The sequence below is a fragment of the Carassius auratus genome, chromosome 6 (assembly GCF_003368295.1).
Source record: "Carassius auratus strain Wakin chromosome 6, ASM336829v1, whole genome shotgun sequence".
In the NCBI taxonomy this organism is placed as follows: domain Eukaryota; kingdom Metazoa; phylum Chordata; class Actinopteri; order Cypriniformes; family Cyprinidae; genus Carassius; species Carassius auratus.
In genome coordinates this window covers 4948898-4961370 of record NC_039248.1, presented here as the reverse complement: position 1 = coordinate 4961370, position 12473 = coordinate 4948898, and the positions used below count along the sequence as shown (strand labels likewise).

General features: G+C 37.5%; 2 protein-coding genes and 3 non-coding genes across 5 annotated transcripts; 4 read left to right on the top strand and 1 right to left on the bottom strand.

Moving 5' to 3' along the window:
* The first annotated feature begins 404 nt into the window (after positions 1-404).
* Positions 405-3886, top strand: LOC113091727 (40S ribosomal protein SA-like). The gene is made up of 8 exons (XM_026257343.1): positions 405-505; positions 1123-1294; positions 1581-1699; positions 2013-2258; positions 2338-2466; positions 3327-3495; positions 3616-3651; positions 3738-3886. Exons 2-8 carry the CDS (start codon positions 1162-1164, stop codon positions 3830-3832), a joined length of 927 nt encoding a protein of 308 aa, XP_026113128.1. The 5' UTR covers positions 405-505; positions 1123-1161; the 3' UTR covers positions 3833-3886.
* Positions 895-1036, top strand: LOC113105179 (small nucleolar RNA SNORA62/SNORA6 family). Its single transcript, XR_003292319.1, has one exon. It is a non-coding gene; the product is annotated as a small nucleolar RNA SNORA62/SNORA6 family (small nucleolar RNA).
* Positions 1784-1922, top strand: LOC113105178 (small nucleolar RNA SNORA62/SNORA6 family). Its single transcript, XR_003292318.1, has one exon. It is a non-coding gene; the product is annotated as a small nucleolar RNA SNORA62/SNORA6 family (small nucleolar RNA).
* Positions 3887-4799: 913 nt separating the features above from the next.
* On the bottom strand, positions 4800-4872 carry trnar-ccu (transfer RNA arginine (anticodon CCU)). Its single transcript has one exon. It is a non-coding gene; the product is annotated as a tRNA-Arg (tRNA).
* Positions 4873-5017: 145 nt separating this feature from the next.
* On the top strand, positions 5018-11817 carry ift56 (intraflagellar transport 56). The gene is made up of 17 exons (XM_026257328.1): positions 5018-5468; positions 5891-6037; positions 6108-6200; positions 6364-6478; positions 6759-6808; positions 6904-7049; positions 7206-7377; positions 7604-7781; positions 7872-7927; positions 8183-8236; positions 8340-8403; positions 9364-9452; positions 9537-9620; positions 9704-9773; positions 9985-10091; positions 10321-10454; positions 11362-11817. Exons 1-17 carry the CDS (start codon positions 5466-5468, stop codon positions 11471-11473), a joined length of 1674 nt encoding a protein of 557 aa, XP_026113113.1. The 5' UTR covers positions 5018-5465; the 3' UTR covers positions 11474-11817.
* The last annotated feature ends 656 nt before the right edge of the window (positions 11818-12473 follow it).

Here is a 12473-nt window from a genome sequence, read left to right as displayed (position 1 = left end):
GTTTTTTTGTCATTTGTTTTTATTATTATTAAAGTTTTAATTAATAATTAAAGTTAGTTTTAGTATATCAAATCAAGCCAAACTAAATGAAAATTAAGAATTTTGTTTGCAAATAAAATATATAAATAACGTATTTTCATTATATTTCAGGTTATGTTTATTTAATTTTAAGTTACAAAATTATGGTTTTAGTTTTACTTAACTATATTGACCATGATTTGTATTCACTATATTGTTGATGGAGTGTGTGTGTGCGTGTGTAATACATTCCTTGTATTAGCAAGTAATTTCAACGTTTTGAATACCTGACTTTCATTTCACCAAAAAAGTCACGCATGTGAAATCCTCCACGGCCGCTAGGGGTAACGTCGGTACGGAAGGAAAGCGAAACTCAAGAAATCCTCCAGTCTGATTGGTGGACACTCGGGTATATAATGTACGTCATTTCCGCATCCCGCCCTCTTTTTGCCGTGAAGCGCAGAACTCCATACGGCGTTGTCTCGTGGTGAGCATAAATTCTATAATTTTGTCGAGTTTTAAACGTCTATTTGATTCGAACTACTTCAGTAAAGGCCACAATTACCAATGTTAACCAAATATAATGTTAAAGTTGAAGTTTGCGTCAAACTTAACAAAAAAAAAAAAACGAAGGCCCGAATCGCAACGTGTAGTCTCACGCGAGGAAGCGCATGTACGTCTGCAGTCAGTGTAGCACGCTTGATGGACGATCTTAAGAATAATTACCACTTGAGTAGTTTGGCTTCAAAAGTCTACATACATTTAATGTCTCTTTTAGTTGATGGTTGAAATCATTTTGACGTTTCCTCAGTGAGTTAGCGCGGTAAAGTATAGCGTTTGACTTGTGTGCGAGATGGCGCTTCGATCTGTGAGGATCACGCACACCGTTAAAGCCTGGCACTACTGTTGGTGTTTGGGTGTCGGAAGTGTGCTAAAGTGATACAGCTGGGTTTTCGCTAACACCAGTAGGGCTGATGCGCCCCATGACTGGGGTTTGATAGCGACCTGAGTTACATTCCACCAACTTGCTTATAAATACATATTCCCATTGTCATTTCCTAGTCTCACGTTAAGCCATCTCTCTACGCTTTTGTTTCTTTCCAGCTGTCCCACTAAACTCGTTACGCAGGGAAAGTGGTCACGATGTCCGGAGGTCTGGATGTCCTTCAGATGAAGGAGGAGGATGTGCTGAAGTTCCTGGCAGCAGGAACCCACCTGGGAGGAACCAACCTGGACTTCCAGATGGAGCAGTACGTCTACAAGAGAAAGAGTGACGGTAAGAAGTGCAGATTAGGATGATATGGCTGCGACGTGCGTTTCTGGGGCTTTATCAATCTTGGTCAGTTACTGTAACTTACAAGGGTTTGTAAGGGAACTGCGGGTGGTTTGACTATTAAAATCGTATTAAAAAGTTAATATAAGTGTAAAACAGGGTTGTAGTATGGGCGAACTTTCCCTTTAAAATCTCAGGGGTGCTTTAAGAAATATTTTGTCATAAGGGGGTTTGGGAGACGGTTTAAGATCTGACCCCTCTGTAACTGCTGACTCTTGCACTTCTGCAGGCGTGTACATCATCAATCTAAAGAAGACTTGGGAGAAACTGCTGTTGGCTGCTCGTGCCATTGTTGCCATCGAGAATCCAGCTGATGTTTGCGTTATCTCCTCCAGAAACACTGGCCAGGTAATTCACTCACTCCATGTCTACTCACTGCCAGCAGCATTTTTCTGAAATTCTCAAAATTACAAATCCAAAGAGGTGTTTAACCAGGCACACTATTAAAACCTGGCACTGCTGTCGGTGTTTGGGTGTCGGAAGTGTGCTAGAGTGACTTGGCCGGGATTTCGCTAACACCATGAGGGTTTTGCCCCATGACTGGGGTTTGATAGTAACCTGAGCCACAATGCTTTTATTCTTTCACTTATACCGGATACGTTCTTTGTGAACTTGATTGTTGATTTTACTGATATTAAACATGACTGTTTTCTCCTGTCAGAGAGCTGTGCTCAAGTTCGCCTCTGCCACTGGCTCGACCACGTTTGCTGGTCGCTTCACTCCTGGAACCTTCACCAATCAGATTCAGGCTGCTTTCAGGGAGCCCCGCCTCCTGATCGTGACAGATCCTCGCGCTGACCATCAGCCACTGACTGAAGCCTCTTACGTCAACATCCCAACCATTGCCCTCTGCAACACCGACTCCCCTCTGAGATACGTCGACATTGCCATTCCATGCAACAACAAGGTACTAACCAGAAACTAAACTCTTCATGCAGGTGGTGTTTGTTCTGTCTGGTTATAAGCTTTTATATGTTGTGTTTTAGGGTCCCCACTCTGTGGGTTTGATGTGGTGGATGTTGGCCAGAGAAGTGCTGAGGATGAGGGGCACCATCTCCAGGGAGCACCCATGGGAGGTCATGCCCGATCTGTACTTTTACAGAGATCCTGAGGAGGTATGATGCAAAATATTCTTATACGGTTTGTTTTTCTCATCCACGTATTCAGAATCAGTCTAATAATCACACATTCATAATTCCTGTCATGGTAAATGTATGCATCTACCAGTTTACATCCAGACAAGATTGAGCTGTCATATTAGATTGACTTTTTTTTTTTTTTTTTTTTTTTTTTTTAGTATTTAGAAATTTGAAGGACTTGTTTTGTAATATGGACCCAGGAACTCTTAGTTGGATATAAATTTCCCCCAACTTTAAATTTTTATATATGTGTATATATATATATATATATATATATATTAGGGATGCACGATATTGGATTTTGGCCGATATTCGATATGCCGATATTTTCAAAATAATTTTGGCCGATGCCGATACCGATATCGATATATATACAAATATATACTGATATATTTAAACTTTAATTTTACTGAAGAGAAATCCATGTATCTCTTCTGTACTGATTCTACCATAAATTTATTATTTTACAAATGTAGACAGACATTCACATCTGAAAAACAGGTCAATTATTTCACTTGGAGAATATCGGTTTGGCTCATCGGCAGAAATATTCATATCGGCCGATACCGATAATGGTCATTTTAAGCTTTTATCGGCCGATACCGATATTGTGCCGATATTATCGTGCATCCCTAATATATATATGTGTGTGTGTATGTATGTATGTATATATATGTATGTATATGTGTGTGTTTTTAAAATGTATCTGCTGTAAAGCTGATGTCTAATTTAAAAACAACCAACCAATATTCAGAATCACTTTGTGTAGCTTGATAGTGTTGCTTTGTTTACTGTTAAAAGTGTGCTAATTGTCACTTTCTCTGCTCTACCCCTAGATTGAGAAGGAAGAGCAGGCCCTTGCTGAGAAGGCTGTTGGTAAGGAGGAGTTCCAGGGAGAATGGACCGCTCCTGTGCCCGACTTCAACCAGCCTGAGGTTGCTGACTGGTCTGAAGGTGTTCAGGTTCCATCTGTGCCCATCCAGCAGTTCCCAGCTAACATTGAGGGTAAGCTGCTTCTAGCAGACTTGTTTGAGTTGGTAAATGCAAAATACAAACTACTTTGGAAATTTAATTATTTCAACTGAACGTGAAAATTGTGAACTAATCGACTCTTCTGAACCTTAGCTCCTGCCAAAGCTGCACCAGCTGAGGTGTTTGCAGGTAATGTTTTGCTGTTTAGTAGCCTGAAATTCACGATACAAACTGTGTGTAACATTGTTGTAATCTAGAATTTGTCTCATCAACAGAGGACTGGAGTGCTCAGCCTGCGACTGAGGACTGGTCTGCTGCTCCCACGGCTCAGGCCGGAGAGTGGGGCGGTGGCACTGCAGACTGGTCTTAAGAGAAGCCTTAACCATGCTTGTGAAATCAATAAATTTGGTTGGTTAAAACCTCGTTTCTGATATGGTTTCTTTTTTGCCTTATTTTCTGATTACAGTGCCTAGTTTATGTAGTGTGTGCAATGACACCAAAAAAATGCAGATGGGCAGGTCTTATGTGAAATGGCTTAATGAAGGGATAGTCCGCTGAACAGTGTTCAATAAACCCTAACTGGGTATTGCGTATTAAGCTTGTTTTGTAGGCATTTGATTGACCGATTGCATTAGGTAGCAGCTTCAGTGAATGTTTGATTCAGTGTTTGACCAATGAAATCAAAACTGAATTTGCAGTTTTTCTGCAGATATTAAAGTCTTCATTCAACCTTTTGCAAACTAAGGCCTTAAAAGTTAAATCCATAAAGTCATGGTGTGGCAAATGTTGCATTCATATATATATATATATATATAAATGAATGTCTACCACAGTATTTTTGCTTTACAATTCAAATATCTGAACATCTAAACCTTAATATACATTATTACAAATATAAACTATACAAGTTGGAATTTTTTTATCATGAGCCTATCGTTTTAATGACTTGAACTGGAAAACGTCAAAAATACAGAAGATAAGGATCACTATTTGTAGTGTGATCAGAAGATGAAGTAAAAGTTATTTTCATATTCTAGTGGTTGGGAACAGAGGTATGTTGGTTGGAAGTTGTATTTTCAAACTGTGAAGTGTTACTAACCTTGCTTCCTAGATAATTACATTTACAGGATATTATCTCGTTTTTTTTTTTTTTTTAAACTTGAGTTGCTTGGTTTTACATCTACTTGTACCAAACCTGCAGAAACCCTAGTTTAAGAACTTAAAGTGTATTTTGGATTCAGATTTCACATCAGCACTTTTGCATTGATATTGTTTCTGGTGTATGTATGATTCAAATAATTTTCGTGCTTTTAGTATTTAAGGTAACGAAAACATTCCACCCCAGATGGGACTCGAACCCACAATCCCTGGCTTAGGAGGCCAGTGCCTTATCCATTAGGCCACTGGGGCACTGTGGGGTTCAATGAAAGATATAACCTTTTCATATATAATAAATAAACACATATACGTGTATTTCCGCTAGACAATCTTAGATATTTCCTTCCATATGTTATATTTTAACCACATTTTGATTAAAAACTCAAGTCAGAGAGATGCGCATGAATCCCATCACATGGCGGTCTTCTGTCATTGATCTGTTGAAGAATGGGTTGCTTAGCAACATCGAGATGCCGCGCCGCCAAACATGGCAGTCGAGATTAGCTAGAGAACATTAAACACAACACGACGAGCACATTTATATATAATTTGATTTAATTCAGGAGGTAGTATCGTTTGTGTTTGTTCAAAAGCAAACGTAGTTTTTTTAAATATCTTGTACGGACACCTAAACATAGTCGTTTAGCATGTATGCTAGCTAGTAGGCTATCTGGCTAGTTCACTTTATCTACAGAAATACTGTTCCTACATCTAAATCGATGCATTTTGTTAATCTAGTGTTTCCTTTTATATGATTTATGGTGATAAGTGTGCTAGTAAAATAGCGGGCTAAATCTAGCCCAGTTTCAGGATCGTGTGTTCGTGGACAGTAAAGCATCCTCACCATGGTGAGTATCAACAACATAATATAGCGTTAGTTATTATTAAAATCACATAATAAAATGTTTTGAGCAAGCAAGCATAAATGTTTTTTTATGTTGGCATTCTATTGGCATAATTCAATATATAAATTCAAGAACTTTAAAAATGTGCTTTTTTTCTTTTACGTTTTCTGCTGTCATTAGTTTAACTTTTTGAACTAGTTATGTCTTGAAACGAACAGTTTTATTATTATTATTATAACAACTAAACTTAATTTATCTTAAAGACTGTGTTGCTGTGAATGGGTGGATAAATAGGTATGTACGATATGCATGAGAGATCACTAACTGGAATAAATATTTAGGTGTACACATGATTAGAATAAATGAATAGAATTGATCTGAACTGTTGAACATCCTGATAGCAGCATCTTGTTTCTGTCCTGAAGCTCTTGTCTCGGATGAAACCTGCAGTGGGTGGTGAAGCCTCCACCAGCTCTAATGAGAAGAAAAGGAAAAATAAAAGCAAGAAGATCCCAAGACTTGAGGATTATCTAAACCAACGAGACTATTTGGGAGCCCTGACTCTATTAGAGGTACAAAAACAAGCACATTGGATCTCAGATTACAACTCTTATGATATTTACATGAACTCTGTAATCCCAGTTTCAGCGTAACAGCGGCGTTTCAGTGGAGCACGCAGACCTTTGGATTGGCTTCTGTGCCTTTCATTTGGGAGACCACAAGAGAGCAATGGAGGTTAGATTGTGCAGACACACCAGGATGATGGATGCAGTCAGTCATGCTCGGCTAAGGAATGAATCACCTTTAAAGAGCGAGGCTTGTGTGACATTATGGCTGACTGTCTTTTGAAATGAGTTGTTTGTAACATTACATATTCTTATTTGTTACATGAACTCAGGAGTACAAAGCCCTCACTTTGCGGCCGGAGTGTCCGGTGGATGTTTGGGTGTATCTGGGCTGTTCGCTCTTTTTCCTGGGGCTTTATAAAGAGGCCGAGGAGGCGGCATTAAAAGGTTTGTCTTCACATACTGTAAACTAAAGTTTGGGGTCTGTAAGATGTTTTTGCTCACCAAGTCTGTGTTTTCAAGTACAGTAAATTCTAATATGCTGATTTCAGTGTTTCAGTAACATTATCAATGTTGAAAACAGTGCTACATAATATTTTGATGGAAACAGTAATAGATTTTGTCAGCCCGTTTATAAAAAGAACAGAATTTGTATTTTATTTTTTAGAAATGCATACTTTTTTTTTGTAGCACATAATCAAAAATGATAAAATTCTGTCTTTCGCAGGGTCAAAATCTCAACTTCAGAATCGCCTGCTCTTTCATTTAGCTCATAAGGTCAGTTATTCATAAAATGTAATTCCCTAGTTGACATTATTACAGTAGTGCATCTAATGATGATGATACGATCTGCTTTGTTCTTCTCTGTGAAGTTCAGCGATGAAAAGAAGCTGATGGGTTTCCATCAGAACCTGGAGGACGTGACCGAGGATCAGCTGAGCTTGGCTTCCATTCATTATATGCGCTCTCATTACCAAGAGGCCATTGATATCTACAAACGCATCTTACTACAGAACAGGTGCTTCAGAACTACATCATGATCGCATCAACATATGAACCAGAACCTTTGAGAATACAATGGATTTGTACAATACAATGAAATGTCAACACTGTCTTTCTTCGTACAGCAAAGCATCAGTATTTACAAATGATCTGTCTCTCTCCAATCCTGCAGAGAATTTCTGGCCCTGAATGTGTATGTGGCTCTGTGTTACTATAAGCTGGATTACTATGACGTGTCTCAGGAGGTGTTGGCCGTGTATCTGCAGAGTATTCCCGACTCTACTATCGCTCTCAACCTCAAAGCCTGCAACCACTTCAGACTCTACAATGGCAAAGCGGCTGAGGTCAGTTACACTACTATGAAGTAATTTTGTGTAACAATGCAAAAGTCTTTACTGTCACATTTGATCAATTGAATGGGTCCCTGCTAAATGAAAACATTCAAATATTAATTAATTATAACGTGTTGTCAAAAATAATAAAGGAATAAATAAAATGCATGTGTGTGGACAATGAAAGGTGGTTTTAAGTTCTTTAATGAACCTTTTTTTCTCCTTCTTGACTCTTCAGACGGAGTTGAAGAACCTGATGGATATCTCTTCCAGCTCGTTTCAGTATGCTAAAGAGCTCATCCAGCACAATCTGGTTGTGTTTCGTGGGGGTGAGGGGGCCTTGCAGGTTTTACCTCCTCTGATTGACGTCATATCAGAGGCCAGACTCAACCTGGTCATCTACTATTTCAGACAAGGTATGTCCATCAGGCGTAGCCTCTTGTCTTTAGCAGATACAGTGAGACTGGCTTATCAGGTTTGTTATTCACCTCACCATCTCTCATTAGATGACATTCAGGAGGCATACAAACTCATCAAAGACCTTGAGCCCACCACACCCCAGGTATTTAGTCCACCCCTTCTGACTGACAGTGAGTGGATTAGAGTTTATAATTGATTATAATGGGTTTTATCTGCTGGTATGGGATGTGATTGTCTTTGTAGTGCCAGCATGAATGGACTGATAATTATAACCTCATCAAATCATATTTTCCACCATATTTAACCATTTTCCATCTCACGTGAAAATTGATGTCTAAAATCCATTGTAATTTGGATCCAGTGATAATAACATTTTATCCTCTGTTGTCGTTCACAGGAATATATTCTGAAGGGGGTGGTGAATGCTGCTTTGGGACAAGATATCGGATCGGTTCGTGAGGTTCATTCATATCAGATAACAGTATTTCCTCTCAAAGCCTTTGCACATGTTTTCCCCCCAAAATTCCCTAAACTATGTTTGTGTATTTTCACAGAGGGACCATTTAAAAATCGCCCAGCAGTTTTTCCAGTTGGTTGGAGGCTCTGCCAGTGAATGCGGTAACATCATTGTTTAGGCTAACAATAACGATATTAGCGCTGGTTCAGCAGCTGGGCCCCTGTGCTGTATTGAATGGAGCCAGTGACAGAGTTTGTTTTCTTGGCACAAACTGTCTCATCCTAGACTGAAAGTGGCTCTCATTTATATATCCTTTCTGTTTTACTACAAAATGTAATTTGCACCTGACATGGTGAAAATCCAATATTATTTTATAAATATTTTTTATTAAAATGGTGTTTTCCCTAATGTACGACTGCAAAAACGGTTATTTTGAAGCCATAATTATCCATTTGTGTGATTCATGTTAAACCGATGATTGCTGGAAGCGCAGCACTGTGTTCATTTACACGCGAGCAGCTGATGTTTTCAGTGACAAATATCATCTCCCCAAATTTGTTATGAGAATCTGTTGTCAACAAAATAGAAGCTTTGAGGTCTATTTTTTAATTTAGTGTTCCTGTAGCTCAATTGGTCGCGCATTGCGCTATCAAGCACAAGGTTGGGGGTTTGATTCCCCGAGAATACATGATAGGTAAAAATTGATACCCTGAATGCACCGTAAGTCGCTTTGGATAAAAGCGTCTGCTAAATGCATATATTTAATTTATTTAATTTAATTTATTTATTTCTTTTTTGCAAAAATAAAAGCTCTGCGGTTTAACGCTTGACAAGAGAGAAATAATGAATATTAGTATTGCAATTTTACTGTTGTTCTGTAAAATAAAATAAAAAAAGGTATATTTAATATAAGTGTAACAGGAAGTTCTGTAAAGAAAATAAATAAATATGTAATCTCTGATAAAATAGCTTCGTTAAATGAGGCACTTGTTAAGTGTTCATTTTGTACCTCTTGGATTTATGAATTTACTTATCTATCTACTTATTTATTAATTTAGCTACATAGCACATAAATGATTTTTATGATCTATTAACATAATGATCTATTTTCTTCCTATTAGACACGATACCCGGCAGGCAGTGTATGGCCTCTTGCTTCTTCCTGCTGAAACAGTTTGAGGATGTGCTTATATATCTCAACTCAGTCAAGGTATTACACATATCAGAGTGTTTGGACTGGAAGCAGAAGCATTAAAGACATCAGTTTATTAATATCCCTCTTGCTTCCCTGCAGAGTTACTTCTACAACGACGACGCATTCAACTTTAACTACGCTCAGGCCAAGGCTGCCCTGGGAAACTACAGGGAGGCTGAAGAGGTACACAACAACCGTGGTTCAGTAGTTAAGATTAAGGAACCTTCTGCAAGTAGTGCGACTAAACCTGAATTGAATGTGAACAGGTGTTCCTGCTCATCCAGAATGAGAAGATCAAGAATGATTATGTTTACCTGAGCTGGTTGGCGCGCTGCTGTAAGTTTTCCTATACGTCTTTGAACGTTTTGAACAATATCCGACAGATCTCATGTTCTGGGCTAGTACAATTCGGTTTTGACCTCAGTGAAGATGAATGACTGTAATGGTCTTTGGAAGCGTCTTGTACACATCAACTCTTTTTGATTAGTCATTTCTGTAGACGCATGAGACCTCTCTGTCTGATGTCATCCTCCCTCCTGTGTTCTAGACATTATGAATCAGAAGGCTCGACAGGCCTGGGAGCTCTATCTCAGACTGGAAACCTCATCTGACCCTTTCAGCCTCCTGCAGCTCATCGCAAACGACTGCTACAAGGTGCAGATTCTGAACACATTTTCATTCATAAATCAGCTGGGTACTAATTGTTTCTTAATAAAGGCAGTGTATTAAAAACCGTAGAGTGCTAGCCATAGTGAAATAACCATTTACTGTTGATATTTGTTCAGCCCACATAAGTTTCTACAGCCCTGATTCTGCTTGTTGTGTTTTTTTCTTCTGAAGGTTTCATTCGATTATTTCTATTTATTCTGTGAGCTCTTTTCAGATGGGGCAGTTCTATTATGCAGCTAAAGCATTTGATGCTCTGGAGAGACTGGATCAAAACCCTGAGTACTGGGAGGGGAAGCGTGGAGCTTGTGTCGGGATCTTCCAGCTCATCGTGGCAGGCCGAGAGTCCAGGTATGAACCAATGACATGCCTGAGGAATGAGGTGTTAAATGCAATTTAACGGCTTTTATTATTTGGTTCAGGTTATGAAACTAAATTCATAAAATTAGAGTTATTTGTTCTACATTTAATCCAATAATGCCTGACATATGAAATAATAGTCATAAAGTTTTTTTTTTTTTTTTAATTGAATTGAATCGTTTATTACACCTTTAGGCAAAATATTATGACATTTCCATATCTGCTTTTTTTTTTTTTGGAGAAATCATAATTGATACACCAGGCTTTTATGGCTCATTTAGTATGATAAAGTGAGAAATAAAGAAGTCACATTAGAGGAGGAAAAAAACAGCTGTTTTATTCAGGCCCGAGCCAGGCAAAAATGAGCATTGTGGTGCAGTTGCTGGTATTTATATGGTCGAAAACATGACATTCTGGTGTCTTTTCATTTCGGGGCAAAACATACAATACAATTCACTAGTATGATGTCCGAGAGATGTACAAATAAACATTCCTTAAAAGTCTGATGTATCATATTTGTACTCATATCTAAAAAAAAAAAAGAAAAAAGATTGGTGCGTAATCAATTAACAGTTAGTTGTTTCCATCTATTAAGTGTTCATCTTAAGATATCACTAATAATATATAAATATTTATGATTGCTATATAAAAATCAGTCACAAGTCACAGCTACCACAACCTGAAGATGGACCATTTTAGGTCCATTTTTACTCACTAAAAGAGTATAAACAGAGGAGTTTAGTTAACTGTGTACAACAGTTTTGATCATATTGATAATTTAGGGGCCTTAGAAATGTATGTATCAAATATGATACAGTAGACTTTATAGGGTTATAATAGACAGCCATAGCTCACCCAAGTATATTATATAGATTCCTTTTCTTTCCTTTCTTTTCAGAGAGACACTGAAGGAGGTTTTGCCGATGTTGAAGAGCACTGGCAACCCACAAGTTGAGTACATCATCCGCATCATGAAGAAATGGGCCAAAGACAACAGAGTGGCTCTCTGATCGCATTTACGTATGTGCTAACACACTGTAGTAGTTATTATTGGATATATATATATATTTTTTTTTTTTTTTTGTATGGTATCTTTATGCTTGTTTGTCTGTAAACAAAATTTGTGATGAATACAATAGTTAAGATGCATCTTAGAAAGAAAAACAATCTCATGCTGTTATAAAGCTACAATAAGTGCAGCCACACTAAAACATCTACTTGATTATAAGAATCATATCTTTTTTTTTAATTAGTAGTTGTCAGAAAGGGGAAACTATATTTACAATGTATCCATGTCAGTGAATGTTTTTTGTGAGATGGACAATGCAACAAATAAAGTTGACATCTTTTCATACTTGTGGCAACATGAACTTTAATTGTTTTGGCTTGGGAACAACAATTGTCTTAATTTGACAGGTTTTATAAAATTGTATACGGTGCTCTGAAGATTCATCTGTGTTATAGTTATCTAGCTCACACCTTTGGAGCAAGTGATGTCAATGACTAAGCCAATTAAATTGTTTCCAATCAGGCTGTGACTAACTAACAGAAAAAATCTGAAAAATGAATATGTTATTGCATCAAAAAAGAAGAAATTATATTGTATTTTTATTGGCAACACTTTACAATAAGGAACCATTTGTTAACATGAACTAACAACGAAGAAACATTTTATTTTAAGGTGTCCTTGTTACTTATGTTACATGTTCTTGGTATTATAATAACAATTGATTATGCATAATTACATGCAATTAACCCTAAACCAAACCCTAACCATATAGTAAGAGTTAATTGATATTACTCCATACACTCCCTAAATGTATAATTACACTCTAACAATGACACCTTAAAAGGAAGTGCAGTAAAAAATGAAAATCTTATTTTGACATTTACTTATACATTATTAAAATCAAAAGTTGTCTCTGTTCGTATTATTAAAAGGACTTCAGCTTAAATGGAAACAAATAGTGTTTTTATTAATTTGAACAAATAATAATAAAAACTGTAACA